This window comes from Misgurnus anguillicaudatus, unplaced genomic scaffold (assembly GCF_027580225.2).
Source record: "Misgurnus anguillicaudatus unplaced genomic scaffold, ASM2758022v2 HiC_scaffold_33, whole genome shotgun sequence".
Classification (NCBI taxonomy): Eukaryota; Metazoa; Chordata; class Actinopteri; order Cypriniformes; family Cobitidae; genus Misgurnus; species Misgurnus anguillicaudatus.
The window spans coordinates 5,100,970-5,119,081 of NW_027395283.1; the positions used below are offsets into that span (position 1 = coordinate 5,100,970).

General features: G+C 37.8%; 1 protein-coding gene across 1 annotated transcript in view; it reads left to right on the forward strand.

The window, feature by feature from the left end:
• The first annotated feature begins 240 nt into the window (after positions 1-240).
• The window catches only part of LOC141363141 (protein NLRC3-like), a 48,034-nt gene continuing 30,162 nt past the window's right edge, over positions 241-18,112 (forward strand). The window contains exons 1-5 of the mRNA XM_073865698.1: positions 241-244; positions 793-961; positions 2,973-3,068; positions 3,254-5,035; positions 13,273-13,446. Coding sequence (XP_073721799.1) covers positions 241-244; positions 793-961; positions 2,973-3,068; positions 3,254-5,035; positions 13,273-13,446 — 2,225 coding nt within the window. The remainder of the gene's footprint in view (positions 245-792; positions 962-2,972; positions 3,069-3,253; positions 5,036-13,272; positions 13,447-18,112) is intronic.

Below are 18,112 nucleotides of genomic sequence, written 5' to 3' on the forward strand. Positions count from 1 at the left end.
ATTTTATACACAATCGCTTGAAATGCATATAACTTTACAAACATACACAGGATAGTGATCTGACTTAGGACAGCATGAGCATGCAGCTCTTTGGACGTGCGAGCGAAAGAGAGACAGAGAGCGGCGCCATGATGCAGATGATTATATTTTAAATGCGAGGGATAGTTAGTTTGTCTCAGCTCGCTTGAAATGCATAAAACTGAACAAATACATGAGGATTTGTGTTCGGACTTCGGACAGATGGGTGAGCGCGTGCACATGAGAGAGGTACAGTGAGACAGACATGGATGAGAGAGTGCATGTATCTTTGCGCTCACCGTGAACAGAGTGTTGACTAAACTTCCAAACTAACAGTTCTCCGGTCACAAAAAAGTCATGTGAGACCTGCTCGGAACTAAGTGCTTAGCGTCGAATTTCTTAATTTTTTCGCTGACGAAAGCTGAGTCGTGGAGAGCCGCTTCGCCATGGTTTCAGTGTTTTGGAGGAGGTCTGAAACGACGGGAGGGGGCGTGTCGCCCATATTTACTCCCCCGGTCTGCATTTCCCCCAGACATACGTTCGTCTCCCACACAAAAACATAATTTTATTCAAAATATGTAAAATTCCGCGAAATTACGCGTTTATACTAGATTCCGTGTAAATTAGCCAATTCCGCGATTCCGTCCGCGATTCCGTGATCGCGGAAATTATAGGGCCCTACTCTCACCTCTCTGCTGGACACAGCGTACCGTGAGTACAGGTTTCTTCGATCTCTCCTCAGGTTATTCACTTTCTCTGTTCTTCCCTCCACAGGTATCCGCTTGGGCGAAACGTCTGATGGAGTAAGTCGTCCCTACATGGCGTCGGGGGCGAACCCTCTCGACGGCTGTGCGGTGGCAGGGGGGTGGAATAACTCAACGTCTCACCGGGCCGAGCGCTTCCCTTTCCTCGCTGCCGTCAGACGTTCGAACTCTGGACAGGGGTGCCCCTTTGTAGAGGCCACGGGACGATGAGAATCACTTCACCTCGCTCTCTGCAACAATAAGACTCGCACAGTTTACAGTATTGAATGGTAATAGCCACAAATCGTACTCACAATGCTGCTGCTTCTCCAGCTCTTCGTTGTCGCTCGCACCACCCACCAAATGTCTAGGCGGGAAAGGATCGTCCCGGGGCACCGTGCTACTTTCTGAGATCTGAAGGCGGGGGTCTGTCAGACAAGACATACAGCAATCCACACCAACCCACAGCAATATACAACACCACGTCAAACTTAAAGGTTTTCACAGCACAAAGACTCACCCACCACACTCAGTGCACAAAAAGGACTCCCGTCTTCCTTTACTTCACTTCAGTCAGATCTGGCGATGGATAATGCGGCCCAGCTAGTGGTGTCGTCGTTGTGACTGCTTCAGTAAAACGTCCACTCGGCTCACCCACCACGCTATAATAGGGGTAGGGCCATTCTCTTCCTCCTGGAGGAATCTAACATACGGCTAGATCATTACGCAAGGCATTTACAACTTGCACTTGGTACTCACAACAATGTCGGTTTCAATTCCCGTTTTCTCTTGGTCTCAATTCACCAAATACTCCGTGTGTTTTTCAACCTTTAAGGTTCGCGATGCCTTCCACAACCATACGGCTTCAGCCTGAGAGAGAGAGAGTTTTAGACAGCCCACAGCAGCGCACCAAACGGCACAACACAGCGCTTCAAACACACCCCAAAAAGCTTTTTAAACTGTGAATAAACTTGGCCTTAAGTACTGCCTTGCTTGGCGTATCCTCCAATTGCCACCGCTGTTCCTAACTAGGCACAGGTGCATCGAATTCGCAGATTTTCCCGCTCGCGGCGCTTACCGGAAGTTCGTCTTTTCCGGTCCGGGCGGAAACACTTCCGGGCGGAACCAAACTTCCATAATTTTGGTTCCGCCCAAAAGAAAAAAAAGATTGTCACCTTGTGACACATGTAAGCGCTCAGACTGCGTCCCGTGCATTCACAGATCGCGCACGCCTCAACAAATGGTTTCAGTAAGTTGTGTTGGCTGCAGGGAGTGCTCATGGGAGTTGTAGTTTGCCAGGATCGCATTGTGCATTGTTTAGAATTTCGCATACTACAATTAAAAAAATATTCGACCTGCCAAAGTGGCATGTGGGGTATCAGAAATCTACCCTCACTTGGCAGATTGGCGGGTGTTAATGTCAAGCCCTGGTTATTTTTATTATACAGTACATATTCACACAAAGAGACACATCTGTGCAAGGGAAGCACTCAGTTTTTGTATTAACAGTGCCAATAAAAAGATCATTATTTGCTTTTTAATAACAAATGAATTTTATAAATATGCGTATCTATACTACTGATGAACTTATTTAGACCTACTTGTTTTGTACATCAGTTCAGAGGATTAACTGTAATCTGTTGTGTGTTATAGATCAGATCATCAGAAGAGATCAGATTCAGAGTTCAGTTGTGTGTCTATGAAGAGTGATCGGTCTATGCCTCTGCCAATATACTTTAAGAGTGAAGATTCACGGCCTGCACACAGGTATACAATATCTTTGAAAACTATGATTGTAGTTTAACAATTTTTTTACAATCCTGTATTTTGTCAAAGAGATCAGAAATTATTCTTCATTATCAGACATATTCATGCAAAGAGACACATAAAATTTACAGTTTTTGTATTAAAATCTCTCCACTAGCTGTAATTGTTTACATTGAAATGTATAAATATGCTGCGTGTGCGTGCACTTTAGATTCAAGTAGATTTGATTGGCTCTCATTGGTTTATCGTTCATCGGTTAGAAAAAAATCGCTCCGCAAGTGATCACAACGATACTTTTACTTGTATCTTTATCGTTATAGTTGTGGTGTGAACTCCACTATTCTCTTTAAAATCAAAGGATTTTTAAAACTATATTTTTTATAGCTATAGTTTTAATGGGAACCGCCCTTTAAGTGATTCTTCATTTTCATTCTTCCCATCCAGACGAATCATAACAGAACCCGACTGTAAGGGGAGGAAGATTGAACAATTTGGGAATCAACTACAAGACTTCAATAAAAACATGAGTCCTCATTTCAGGTAAATCATAGAATTTTAATTTATTTTTAGAGACTAAAAAAGGTTGACCACATGATACTTAAAAAAAAAACATTTTCTATCCATATGTATATGTCCTGTGTTTTGTGATGCAAAAACAACATTTTGCTCTGTACTTTTTAACTCAAAGTTGTGTTCTTATCTAATATATTACTTTTAATTTACAGTCATGACTCTGATCCTGCTGAAGTCCTGAACACATTCAGATCAAATCTGAGAAAGAAGTTTGAGTGTTTGTATGAGGTAACATCAAATAAGAGAAACCCAACACTACTGAATGAGATCTACACAGAGCTCTACATCACAGAGAGTGAAAGTGGAGAGATCAGTAATGAACATGAGGTGAGACAGATTGAGACACAATCCAGAAGAACAACAACAGAGGAGACACCAATCAAATGTAATGACATCTTTAAACCTTTACCTGAACAAGACAAACACATCAGAAGTGTGCTGACAAAGGGAGTCGCTGGCATTGGAAAAACAGTCTCTGTACAGAAGTTCATTCTGGACTGGGCTGAAGAGAAAGAGAATCAGGACGTCCACCTCATATTTCCACTTCCTTTCAGAGAGATCAATTTGATGAAGAACAAAACACTCAGTCTTTTAGATCTTCTTCATCTTTTCTTCCCACAAACAAAAGAAATGGAAATCTTCAGTGATGAATATAAAGTGTTGTTCATCTTTGATGGTTTGGATGAGTGTCGTCTGTCTCTGGATTTTCACAGCAGTGTGAGGTTGTGTGATGTAAGTGAATCAACCTCAGTGGACGTGATGCTGACAAACCTCATCAAGGGGAATCTGTTTCCCTCTGCTCTCATCTGGATCACCTCCAGACCAGCAGCAGCTGATCTCATCCCCTCTGAGTGTGTTGATCGAGTCACAGAGGTACGAGGCTTCACTGATCCACAGAAGGAGGAATACTTCAGGAAGAGAATCAGTGATGAGAGTCTGTCTGATCAAATCATCTCACACCTGAAGTCATCCAGGAGTCTCTACATCATGTGTCACATCCCAGTCTTCTGCTGGATTTCAGTCACTGTTCTAGAGAGAATGTTGAGTGAAGCAGAGAGAAGAGAGATCCCCAAGACTCTCACTGAAATGTACACACACTTCCTGATCATTCAGACAAACATCAAACATCAGAAGGACTATGAGAAGAAAGATGAAGACATGATCTTCAAACTGGGGAAACTGGCTTTTGAGCAGCTTGTTAAAGGCAATCTGATCTTCTATGATGAAGACCTGAGAGAGTGTGACATTGATGTAGCAGAAGCATCAGTGTACTCAGGATTGTGTACTCAGATCTTCAGAGAGGAGTTTGGTTTGTATCAGGGGAAAGTTTACTGCTTTGTTCATCTCACCATCCAGGAACATCTAGCAGCTCTTTATGCTCACATCTCCATCACAAACGACAACAGATATGTGTTTAATGAAATGAAGAAACAAACTGAAAGAGAGAAGATTTCAGTGTCTGGTCTGTATCAGAGAGCTGTAGATGAGGCCCTAAAGAGTAAAAATGGACGTTTTGATCTTTTTCTTCGTTTTCTTCTGGGTTTGTCAGTAGATTTGAATCAAAATCTCTTACGAGGTTTGATGACACAGACAGATCAAAGCTCTCACAGCAATGAGAAAACAGTTGAGTATATCAAGAAGAAGATCAAGAGCACTCGATCTCCAGAGAAATCCATCAATCTGTTTCACTGTCTGAATGAACTGGGTGATGATTCACTGCTGCAGGAGATTCAACATTATGTGAAATCTAAAACATTAAGAGAAGCCAAACTCTCTTCATCTCAGTGGTCAGCTTTAGTTTTTGTGTTGTTGACATCAGAACAGAAGATGGATGAGTTTAATATGGATAACTTTGTTAGAAAAGAAAACAAATCTGAAACACTGAAAGTTCTTAAGAAGCTGCTGCCTGTGATTTGTGAATCCAGATCAGTTCAGTAAGTGTAAACTTTACTCTTTAAACTTTATTAATGAAGAAAAACCTCACAAATCTTCAGTACTGCAGTACTGTTGAAGATCTTAATAAAGAAGTTTATTGTAGTATCAATGACAAAGCATGTGATGTACTTTAGGTTCAGTGGTGTCAGGTTGAACACAGATCAGTATTAGCATTCATCATTTATTGATTACTTCTCCTATCAGTAATGTAGATTTACATTTACTTGTACAGTTATACATTTGCCAGATGTTTTTTATCCAAAGCGTCTTGCAATGCATTATAAGGTAGACATTTTAATTATTATGTGTGTTCCCTGGGTTCAAAACCATGACCTTTAGCAATGCTTCACCACTGAGCTATACAGAAGCATTAAATGCCTAACCAAAGGTAATGTGATGTTTAGACAGATGTCATTTATTCCTTTGACAGTCTATACTCCTTCATACTATAATTTATTTAATATAACTTTAAGTGTATTTATCTGCATATTGCTGGGAGTGAGATTGTTTCTATGATAATGAAGACTTTTAAGGGATGAGCTTTTTAAACACTTAACCTGGAATGGAATCTGTTTGTATAACATACAATTAGGGCTGTCAAAATTAACGCAATTTCATTTTAACACGCAATTTCTGTTTGACCCTTGGTCTAGCCCACAGCTTGATGAATTTAGACGCAGCAAGTGACCAGCGCTAAACCGCGCTAACCCCTAAAAATGTGCTCAGCACCCCTAAAACTTGGGAGTAAGAAATGTTGTTCTAAAATTTTTGTTCGTCTTTGATAAGGTTAAATAATGTCCAAAACATATTCCGTAGTTTGTGGTTTAAAATGTACATGTTAAGGATGAAAATGAAAACCTCCCCGCTTAGCAAATGGTGTCATCCTCCTCTTCTGCTTCTCTGTACTTACATCCGCAGCCCGACCGTCATCCAGCGCGAAACACACGCAGAATGAGAATCCGTTATGTAGTGTTGTGATGCAACTTTTTTTTTCAAATCTTACAAAATGTTTACGTTATGTTTATAATGAGCGAGTACATCATGAATTAATGTTTCAAGCCGTGTTTTTGTCTGATCCTGAATCACCATAGTACACCTATAATTAGTGTTTAATTTCGGACTATTTTAGTCCGGCGGATTGCCGCAGCTGCGGAGTAGTACAGTACCTGGGTGACTCGTCCATAGACTTAAACGGAGAGAAGTAGCGCCGGTTACAATGTTCTTCCCCAAGACGCACACTGTTTTTAGCATCCCAGTGTGTAGTTGTGTACTGGTGTCTCTGTTGTTAAAGTTTATCGTATGGTTTATTGTTAATTTGAGACTCATTTTAACAATCGGGAATAATGTAAAGATGACGTTACGTGCGTCTTTTCTGGTCAGTCGTCATGAAAACATGGCGTTTGAAACAGAGTGAAAACAAACTACAAATCACTGTATACCACCAGTACCGGTAAGTTATGTGTGAAATCACTAACTGTGGCTTTTTAAGTGAATTGTTATTCATTCCTAGATTTATATCTGTTATTTTTCAGTTGTGTCTGACTATCAAACTAGACAATAAATTTTTTTTTAGTTTGTCAAACGTAGATTAATAAGAAGGGGATAACGTTTTAACCCTTAGTGCAGGAGTCACAAGTGTTTTGTTTTAGACATATAGTAAAGGTAATGGTTCAATTAAAGGACTGTTAAAAGAAAATCTGTAAATTAACTAACTTAATTAATAATAACTATTAATAAACCTACCATATGTTGTAGGAATAAAAGTTATAAATTACGAGATTTGTCATTTTGACAAAGGCTTAAAACGATACACTGTATATTCACATAAAACTATACCCGCACTGCTGCTGTAGCCCAGACTTTAATATGGCATTAATGGCAAAAAAAAAAGTGCTAGCTCGCCATTAATCAGAAAGAAAAAGGTTGGCAAAAATGCATCTCAAAACTCTTCAGATTGATGCTTTAAAATATGCAATTTTAAAATTTTTCTTATGGGGGAGCATGCCCCCAGACCCCCCTACAGGGGTAATATCCTTGTCATATTTTTCACCTCTGACCCGTTTTCATGCCTGAAAGGTCTCAAAAAAAAAAAAAAAAAACAACAACTCGATTTTGGAGTTAGTTGAACCAATGTTAAAATGATAGTTATTTTTCAATAGACATTATTGGTTTTTGTGTTAAAAAAAGGGTGGGTGGTGGCAGCAGAGCTCATTGGGTGCTCAGCACCCCTAAAGCTCTTACCCTAGAATCGCCTCTGGTTGTAGGTTTTTATAAAACTAAGAACATTAAGCTCTCATCTAGCGAATCCAATGCTCTAAATGGTCATTAAACATCTAAAATAATCTTTATCTGTACATTTCCTAAGAAGTGTACTGTCCCAAATCCATAATCTAAAGCAAAGATGCGTCTTCATTCACTTGCTCTTATTGCATTAAGAAATTATAGAAAATAGACTGTAGGACTTGCTTTATGTTAAAATAATTATTATAAAACGAGCAGTTGTGGTTCTTCATTCTGATTGGTTGATACGCGTTCTAAGCCGTGATAAAATACACCGGTAACCTCACGGTTCAGACCACATTACATAAGTATCACTGCGCCACTGTTGCTGCGTACTGATTTATGAAAATAAACACCACACTCTTTAATCATATTTTTAATTTATCTACAATTGCACAATTAATGGCGATATCCTGATAAATGTCAATAAATATTGTTGAGTCATCTCATCGATAAAGAGAAAACGTTGTCTGAGGAGTTAATAACTCAAGTTCATACGTCCGCTATATCCACTGGGTGGCGATCTTACCCAATTTAAACACTGACGCATTCACTCAACACTGAAAACAGCGTGTTTTCATCAGGCTCTGAATCTGATCTCTTACAAAGTTTCTTCACAAAAATTGAATTATCTCCGCTTTTAGCTAAAAAAATTGAGAGGTGATAAGAGAACAAATGAAGGTAGGATGAAAAGTTTTTTTGTTTGAAAGCGGATGGTCTTTTCTTTCATTTGATATTTTATGTTTATTTAAAGAAGATAATGTTTCTGCAAGGCATTAAACTAAAACTGGGTGGTAACTTAAAAAAAACGCTGACGGGGAAAGAGTTCAGCATGCTTCCAAGCTTATTTGATTATCACTTCAACAGTTGCACGATATAAATGTTAATGTATATTTTAGATGAATGTTGATTTATAAAATAAACACCACAGTCTTTAATCATATTTTCATTGTATCTTTGCTGCGTCTCTGTTGTTTGGGAACTGCGCTCTGTTTCAGTCACACTTGATTCTGAGGAACTACTTTGTTTGGCGGAAGAGTAATATTTGTACTAATATAATTACAACTTATTTGTGTGTTCATTTTATAAAATCCCGCTAACGTTATGCATATGAAGTAACCGTTTTATAAACGTCATAAACCCCGTGAAGCGTTGGGTTACCAGTGCATTTTATAACAGCTAAGGGTGTCGTGCCTAACAACGCCCCTTAGCTGTTATAAAATGCACTGGTAACCCACTGCTTCTTGGGGTTTATTGCTTTATTAAGAGAGATAAAGTTCGGGACCTGATTGATGTTAAAAAGAGTTATTAAGAGTGACAAGACTCAAAAGTGATCTTCCTGACGCTGACGTCTGATGTGCCCTGATATTTATAGACATCTACACAAAATTACAGTTTTAAAAATATCTGTGTTGAAAAGAATTCACGCAGGTATGACCTATAATCTGTTATATCTGAAGTGAATGTCTGGATTAACTGTTGAGTAAAATTATCTGTTGTGTATCATTATATTAAACCCTTGCATTAGCCTTCAGTATCTTAAAGTGGTCTGTCTCAATGTCAAAATTAAACAATACAAAAATAAATTTAACACATAGTGATATTGTTTTTGCTTTGTGTAAACAGGTGTAGTTATGTCATGTTTTGTCAGATTCCAACATATCATCCATTGTTTTGAAGTTTTTTAACAGAGAATGTTAAAATATAAATAACATATGTTTGAAAATTTGCTGATCCCAACTCAACTTGCCAGCATCGGTCACAAATGATGCAGCAGCAAACAGAAATGGAGAAACAAGGTCTTCTAAAGGACAAATCATATATAAAACAGCTGATGGTTCTGTTGAAAATCTAAACAGGCTATTGTAAACGTACATTTGCATATAGCATATATATTTGTCCAAATACATGTTGATTAGAGCATTAAAAACTTGAAAGGTGTTACATTTAGGTAAATTTAGATCAGATAAAAATGTGAGATTAATTTGCGATTAATCGCGAGTAGGGATGGGCACGAGTACTCAAACGTAGCATCGATGATCGATTACGAAAAAGATGATCATGTGGGTTTATTTATTAATACATTTTTTTGTGGTTATGGCGGCATTTGGATGTCTGGTTAGCATTACAAGCGCCTCTGGTAGTAAAGACTGGGTGCGTATTTGACGTTGTGTTGAGCTACGCAGACAGGCGTATGACATCAGTAATGTTAATATGCATGATTCAAAAACAAACGGATAGTCCGCGCACCCGCGCTGCAGCAACCCGCCACTCCGCGCAATGCTGTGAAGCCTAAACACACTTCACATCACTGAGGCACTATGGTTTAATGATGCCGTGATTTTGGGATTCACTTTGGTAGGACGAAAATACAGTCAGTCAGATGCAAAATGTACAGCGCCGTCACAAGTTCTCTCATATCATCTCATGTTTAAACATCAAATGTCAAGAGATACCAGAGAGCTATACAAGCATTACATATAGACCCCTTCACAGTTCACGTCACAGGCGGTCCCCACTGCGCATGTCGGGGTCAGAAAAGTCATTACAGCAGATTGAATTGCGTATTATTCGGTATCGTCAAAAATGTTTACTTGCGTCATGGGCTGTGAAAATTGCACCAGGTCTTCCGTTAAGTTTTCGCGATTCATGCAGAATCTCAAAAAAAAATACAACATCTACGGCTGCAAGCAATTAACGTGCAGACTGGGACAATGCAAATATCAAAGAGGCTTGTGTTTGTAGTGCTCACTTCATTTCAGGTAAGTCATCATTTTTCAGCCCTGTTAGATTAAATTATAAAGCCTGGATGGTATGAACAGTTTGACCCCATGCTGCACACGCACCCGATAGTCATTCAATGTTTACAAACCTTGAAGGGATCTATTGACTGAGAAGAACAGGTGAGAGGACGACACAACACAGCTAATCGCTATAGACCCCTTCACGGTTCACGTCACAGGCAGTTTCCACTGCGCATGTCAGGGTCAGAAAAGCCATTACAGCAGATAGAGTTGCGTATTATTCGGTATTGTCAAAAATGCCTACTTACGTCGTGCAGAATCTCATGCAGAATCTCAAAAACAAAAAAAATACAACATCTGCAGCTGCAAGCAATTAACGTGCAGACTGGAACAATGCAAATATCAAAGAGGCTTGTGTTTGTTGTGTTCACTTCATTTGAGGTAAGTCATAATTTTTCAGCCCTGTTAGATTACATAATAAAGCCTGGATGGAACAGTTTGACCCCATGCTGCGCGCGCACCGATAGTCATTCAATGTTTACAAACTTTGAAGGGGTCTATAATGATAGCAAAAGCTGCTTAACGTTATGAAGCTTGTAAGGGGAACAAATATGACCCCATCCATCCGTTTGGCCCAACGACGGAATCCAAACGGCATGGCCGAGGATTATAGCGCGCTCTGTCTTTTCCGGCGCTTGCAGGTGACGTTTTGGCATTTATGCAATTTTGTATTATTTTCTGACTCCAAGATAAAGTTAATATAAATCGGATTGATAATTACTTTTAACAGTTCCAGAATTTGGGTGGATGTTTGGTTATTCTTGTTTAGCCCTACTTGTTATTGCATCCGTTCATTCGGCTACTCATGTCGCTTTGGACTCACGCACCGGCCGTTTATTAATATTTAATAATCATGCGGGCCCACGATCACAACCGAATCAGGCTTGGTCGCTGCTAGAGGTTTGACCATATGTTCAGAAGGCCGCCTTTTATGCATGCTCATCTCTGAACATACTTTTATTTAGTCCCCATAGAGGTGCAACTTAATTATTACAGTATTTATTTCTAACCAGAGGCTCACGACCACTATCATAAAACAAACTGACCGTCTTCTCCAATGATAGCTTTGTATAATCATGCCATAACTTAATATGCAACTTAGATAGATTAATATTGAAATAACCAGAGGCTGAGGCTTATCTGATTTAGAGTGGTCAGACAACATTTACTTGTTACTCTAAACAGGAAATTAGCCTCCACGCATCTAATTTAATTTAAACTAATGCCAAGTGCTAGTCGGATCTCCAAAATTTTCCGCTGATGTACTACTATGCCATCTAATCTGGGATTTTGGTCCGTAATACTAGCCTGATTTTCAGACATTGCGGTAACAAGGATACATCGTAATTTACTAATAATGTCAATAACTTTCGTAGCAACACAGAATAATCCAAACACAATTTATTAACCAGGTAGGTACAACATAATTCAGAAGCCAATTTTCACATTTCACATTTACATTCCAATTCAAATACGAAACAAACAAAAACCATTGCATACCTGGTAAGGAGATGGAAATCTGGTTACAGATTCCTCAAAGTAAAATGAAATACATGATGCTATATCAAGGATACAGCATCATGGGGGTGCATTTCTAGATATTGAAAGACCCCCTGAACTATTTTACATCATTCCCTTGAATATCCAGAGAGACAAAGCATATAGGAATTTGGTACTGATTGGTTGTTGTAAAACTCAGGGCTGTCCTTAGTTTGCATACAGTGGATGATTGGCTTATGTTTAGGATGGGAGGTGTCTATCAACATTAGATGAAGTTTTACTTATACTTTAACATTGAATTCTGTTTTTATATGAGTGAGACCATTGTAACCACTTGCAATGAGATATTTCAATGAAAAACAAATAAGATACAGATTTATTCAGGAAATTGTCTTACAAGCTCGTGCTTTGACTGGACGTGTTTTAAAGCGCGCTGTTATGATGCACATCCAGAACGGTAGTTCAACTTTCTGTCAAGTCCTTAACTTATTTTAAGTCTTGCGTTTTGTGCAGATATATGCATGTTGTATAATACATTTATGTTGTATATAAGTTTTAATATTATGTAGAGTATATAGAAAGCGCATCAGTTTGTGTTTAATAACCCGTTAGTTTCACTTCCATCACGCAGGTTTTCCTGTTAGAGGTTTCTATTAAAAACATTTAATAAATTAATCATCTAGTATGTGTTCATTGTTCTGTCATAGTTTTTTTAAAATCAAGTTTTATTTGAGTGTTTTTAATAGAAATATTTTCATTTTCACCATGACGTATACGCCCCGCCCCTTTGTTTGCCCCCCGTCCAGTTAATCGAGTACTCGTTTTTCAGACCTAGGGATTAACCGAAATGAAAAAAACGACATAAATGCACATCTCTCATCGCGAGTTAACTCATGAAATCATGCGATTAATCTAGATCTACATACAATACAACAATACTTAATGATAAAACATTAAAAATAAAGATCCCTGTTTTAAACCGCTCTCCAGATAAATCATTAATATAAAGTATTGATCAACCATTAAGAGTTTATACAAACCAAAGAACAAACAAATCTATTGATAAATGTGACAGCATACATGACAAAGTTCTGGTAATGTATTAAAACTGAACAAGAAAAGAGATTTGTCATGAAGCAGCGCTAAGATGCTATAAAGATCACTGTTATTTGTGTCACCGCTGCTGTTCAAACAGTTTTCCTCTTCTTAAGAGATCAGTCTCTCTACCACTGTACATTCAGTAAAGTTGTCTTAAGAGCTCAGTCTCTATCACTGTACATTCAGTAAAGTTCTCTCTGTATGTATATGATCATGAATCGGTGCATCTCACAGTCTGCTGTGCTCTCTTTGACTGCTGAGACACTTTTAATATTTTAATCTCATTTTAATTTATAGTAAATGCTGCCGCCAGTTCAGTCGCCACACTGACAACTTCTACATTGTAGATAATTTAGATTAGTAATGTATTTAAAGTAATGGAGCAACAGAAATAAAGTTCATTTAAATTAATGTAAAAATTGAAAAATGGATCAAATAAAATGTAACAGTTTTGTGCAACAGCGTTATTGAATCTGGACCAATAATAAAATAGATTATAGAATATCTCCACGTTGTTTCAAACTCACATGTTGGTTTTCTTTATTTCTCTATAGGTTGTGTAGTTGTAATATCACAGATGAAGGTTGTGTTGCTCTGACTTCAGCTCTGAGATCAAACCCATCACACCTGACACATCTGAATCTGTCTGATAATAAATTAAAAGATTCAAGAGTAAAGCTGATCTCTGATGTACTGAAGAATCCTGACTGTAAACTACAGAAACTGGTGTAAGATCATCTCTAATAATGACTTGAATAATAATTTAACATGATTATGAGAGTATAATGTATTTTGACATAAACCCCACCGATGGTTCAGTGACACAGTTTCAGCTCAAACTATCAGGTTCAGGATCTTTGTACAACACTCATAAGGTTAAATATCATTATAGTTGTGTGATAAACAACCTGAAGAGTCAACAAAAATACATGAATACAAAAACTAAGTTTATTAAAATGTAAATCCAGTGAATCAGCAGCAGACATATCAGTTGATCTGAGTGATCTTACTAGAATTTATTTAGTAGCTACAGTATATTTCACAGATATGAAGAGTCTAAACCATGAAGACATTTAAAACCAGAGGTGGGGACAAGTCACACATGGTCAAGTCCAAGCAAGTCTCAAGTCTTAAACCATCAAGTCTCAAGTCACAGTTCAGATAAATCAAGCAAGTCAAGTGTTCACCCTAAGCAAGTCAAATCAAGTCCTGATAAGTGTCAAGTCAAGTCACAGTACTAAAATAAATAGGGGTACATTCAGGTCTAAAATTAGTATTAGGTAAAGAAATCGAATCACATGAATAATAACACTGTCTTTATTATCTTTATTTATTTCTTTATTATTTTTTTAGAGCTACAGAATTTATTGGATTTTGTTTGATTAACATAGTTCACCCAAAAATGAAAGTTCTGTCATCATTTACTCACCCTCATGTTGTTACAAACCCTCATAAGTTTCATTGTTTTGATGAACACAAAAAAAAAAGATATTTTGAGAAATGTTTGTAACCAAACCGTTCATGGACCCCATTTACTTCTATAGTATTCTTTTTTCCTACTATGGAAGTAAATGGGGTCCACAAACAGTTTGGTTACAAACATTTCTTAAAATATCTTCCTTTGTGTTCCTCACAACAATTAAATTTGTACAGGTTTGTAACAACATGAGGGTGAGTAAATGATGACAGAATTTTCATTTTTGGGTGAACTATCCCTTTAATGACACAAACATGAGAAGGTTAATTGAGGTTACTGTTTCTTTAAAACAGACTGGTTCCTGCCTCTAATCTTTACATACATTTAAGAAATAAACAAATGTTTTTATTAAAAAAAGAATACTGTAGATATATCCTTTTGTTTGTATGTGTCCTGTCAAGAACAGAAAGATTTTATGTTCGCTTGTTTTTAAAACCCGTCTCTTTTGTGTGTGCACTATTAAGGGCCCTTAAACGTGCACGCACACACAAACGGAGGACAGATTGCAAACAGAGCAGCATAACAGTCGCTCCACGTAAAAACTTTGTTGTTTTTCAGTGCTCTGTTCACCAATTGTATTTTAATGGACTACAGTGTGAGAGACAGTAGCACAACTCACTCTATAGGCTACACATCAAGAGTTCTGATCTAGGGATGATCACGAGACCAGACACATTTAACCACACATGCGCCTGCGCTTAGTTACAGAAAGCTACTCATTTTAGCGCCTTTTTGTGGTTAAAATCACTTGACTGTTAACATTTGCAAGCCCTTAAAACACGTGCAAATGATCAACTTTTCCTGTTTAAATTTGCGTATCAATCCGCGAATCAAATACATGTGAGCCGAACCGTGGGTCGTGACTCGTGACCACAGATCAACTACAAGCGCATTTTCCACACACAGTCCACACAAACACTTGAAAATGTGCACATTTAATACAGACATTATCCTACATGTAATATAGAGCTACGCCACTGTTATAGCCAAATTCCCCAATACATATTTACGAGACGTATGATAATGGTCACTTTTCTAATAAGAAAAAGCATAATATGCAACCAAGGCCAAATTATGACAAACAGGAAAGATTAACGTTAATGTATTGCATTGGTAAACATTATAGAGTAGAACTGACTATAAAGAGATGACTTTCTTACCTTATGGTTCTTGACGTTGTGGTTGTCCTGTCGGATATTCTTGCGTTGCATATATTGCATCTGGCAAATCTTTTTTTATTGGCACGGTCCAGTTCAAAAGTCTTTATAGCCAAACAAGACTATTTGTGGAGCTCGACTAACGTTACTGTCTGCCATGTTTGGCGCGGTTTGAATTGTGCAGCGTTAAAGGCACAGACGCTGATTAGTGGTGCTGACGTCACAATAATATTTTTATTTTAATGAATTTTATTGCTGTTTGTTTATTATTTATAAGTTCAAGTCATTGTCGAGTCTTCCCCTTCAAGTCAAGTCAAGTCTCAAGTAACTTGTTCTCAAGTCAAGTCATTTTCATACTTTAATCAAGCAAGTCACAAGTCCTGAAAATTGTGACTCGAGTCCCCCACCTCTGTTTAAAACTAATACACGGTTATCTTCAAATCAATATTGACTGTAAACTGAAGATACTGGCATAAGACTGTAGCCTGGCTAACACCAGACCAGTCTCATAGAGAATGAGACATGGTCTGGGAACCATATGCTCATTTTCTCGTATTTGAGGCGTGGTTTACAAATGCCCAGAGCCGTTTATTGGGCGCTACGAATGTCTATCAAATGCGTCTGTATGTAGCTCATAGCCAATCGTTTCAATTATACCAGATGACGTATGTAGAGTGCCATGAATTCAAACGTAAACAACTTTTCTCAGTACATGTGCATATGGCTGAAAGCTATGCAACTAAACCGGTAGCTGTATATTGATATTGAAAAGCAACACAATTTAGTGGCACTGTGACAACCACAGTACAGACATAATGACTTACCATTTATAAGTTAATTGGACTTTGTCTACGATGATGCCTAGCAGGTCCTATAAAACTCCATGGCTATCATGTCTTGTCCTATCAAAACATCCTTCTTGGATATGAAATTGTTTAACGGCAAAAGTTGCTCTTTCTTTAAACACACTTGCCTATTTCAGGGGCAAAAAGGTCCATAGTTTCCATGCTAGACTTGCAGCGTGAATAAATTTGTGCGCAAGGCAGCATGGGGAAATCACATATAGATTATAGGGCTGGACCAGAATATTCGAATATTCGTTCCGCTGTGGGTTGACATTCGATTTTTTGTTTTGAGATTTGAATATATATATATATATATATATATATACAGCGTTAATGCAGAGCTTCGGTCAAGCAGGAAGTGCGCTTCACGCTTCCACTCTATAGGTGCCGCAAAGAGACCGACATCCATATCCAACAGCCACCAGTGCCACCAGTAGAAGAGCACCTCGAACGTAAAGCACGCTTCCTGCTTTGGCATTCAAGCTAATATTGTTGTAAATAACGTTCAGTTTCTTGCAAAAACTGATTGATTTGCTTCACAAGACGTCAGTATGTCACACGGAGTTATGGGGGATTACTTTTGTATTGGATATATATGCTTTAGCTCTCAAAGTGGCAGATCGGTTGACTTGCATGACGGAGCACTGGGGATTCTGCAAAATATCTTCATTATTGTTCTACTGATGAAAAAACATATTGGATGGTGTAAGTGTTATAAATAAACTTGATTTTGAAAGTATGCTACCGTTTTATTACAGTTTGTTGAACTTCGTTCATTTATTTTCGTTGTTTTATTTAAATGGCCTACCCTTTACGTTGTCAGTAATTTCTGTGCTGCAGTTTTATTTATTTTTTATTTTATTTAACCTTTATTTAACCAGGTTAGTCTCATTGAGATATAGAATCTCTTTTTCAAGAGAGACCTGGCCAAAATAGCAGAACAAATAAAATCACACAATCACAAAACAAACACAAAAACGCAAAGACAACTCAAGTGCATTTCAATTTAAATAAAAATGCCATTAATTAAAACATTTGCACGTTTAAATGGACTCATATTCTATAGATTTAACATAATGTTTAAAATCATTTAAGGAAATTAGACACTGTAGTTTTAGTGATTTCTGTAGGTCATTCCAAGTTGAAGATGCAAAAAACATGAAAGCCTTTTTGAACAACTCCTGGCTTGAGGTACATTCAATTAAATAATTTTCTGGGACCGTAAACCATAAGTACTCTGGGCAAAAGTAAGAAACTCGGATATGTAGCATGGCAGTCTGCCTATGATGCCCTTATATATGAAAATATAAAGGTGAGTAACCCGGCGATTTGATAGAGAGGGCAAATTCACTGTGGAATAAAGTGTACAGTGATGAGTGAGAGGTCTGCAATTTGAAATAAACCTTAAAGCTCCATATATAACCTTTATTTAACTAGGAAAGTCACATTGAGGTTGTAACCTCTTTTACAAGTGAGACCTAAACACAGCATCCAACATCTGAAGACACTTTGAGGGGGCATTCATATACAACAGATCACCATAATCAATAATAGAGAGAGATGTGGCATCAACTAGCTTTTTTCTAGCAGAAAAAGTAAAACAAGATTTGTTCCTAAAGAAAAAACCTAGCTTCAATTTCAACTTCTTTACCAGATTCTGTATATGAAGCTCAAAAGAAAGGTGCTCATCAATTAAAAATCCGAAATATTTATAAGATGAAACTATCTCAATTGTTTGACCCTGATCAGTTACAATATTCAGGTCTAACTCTCTTTTCCTTGAGTTTGAAAATACCATTACTTTAGTCTTCTCTGCATTAAGCACAAGCTGTAAGCGATAAAGCTGTGCTTGCACTCTATCAAAAGCAGTTTGCAAGCATTCATACGCCTTCCTAATGGTAGCTGCACAACAATA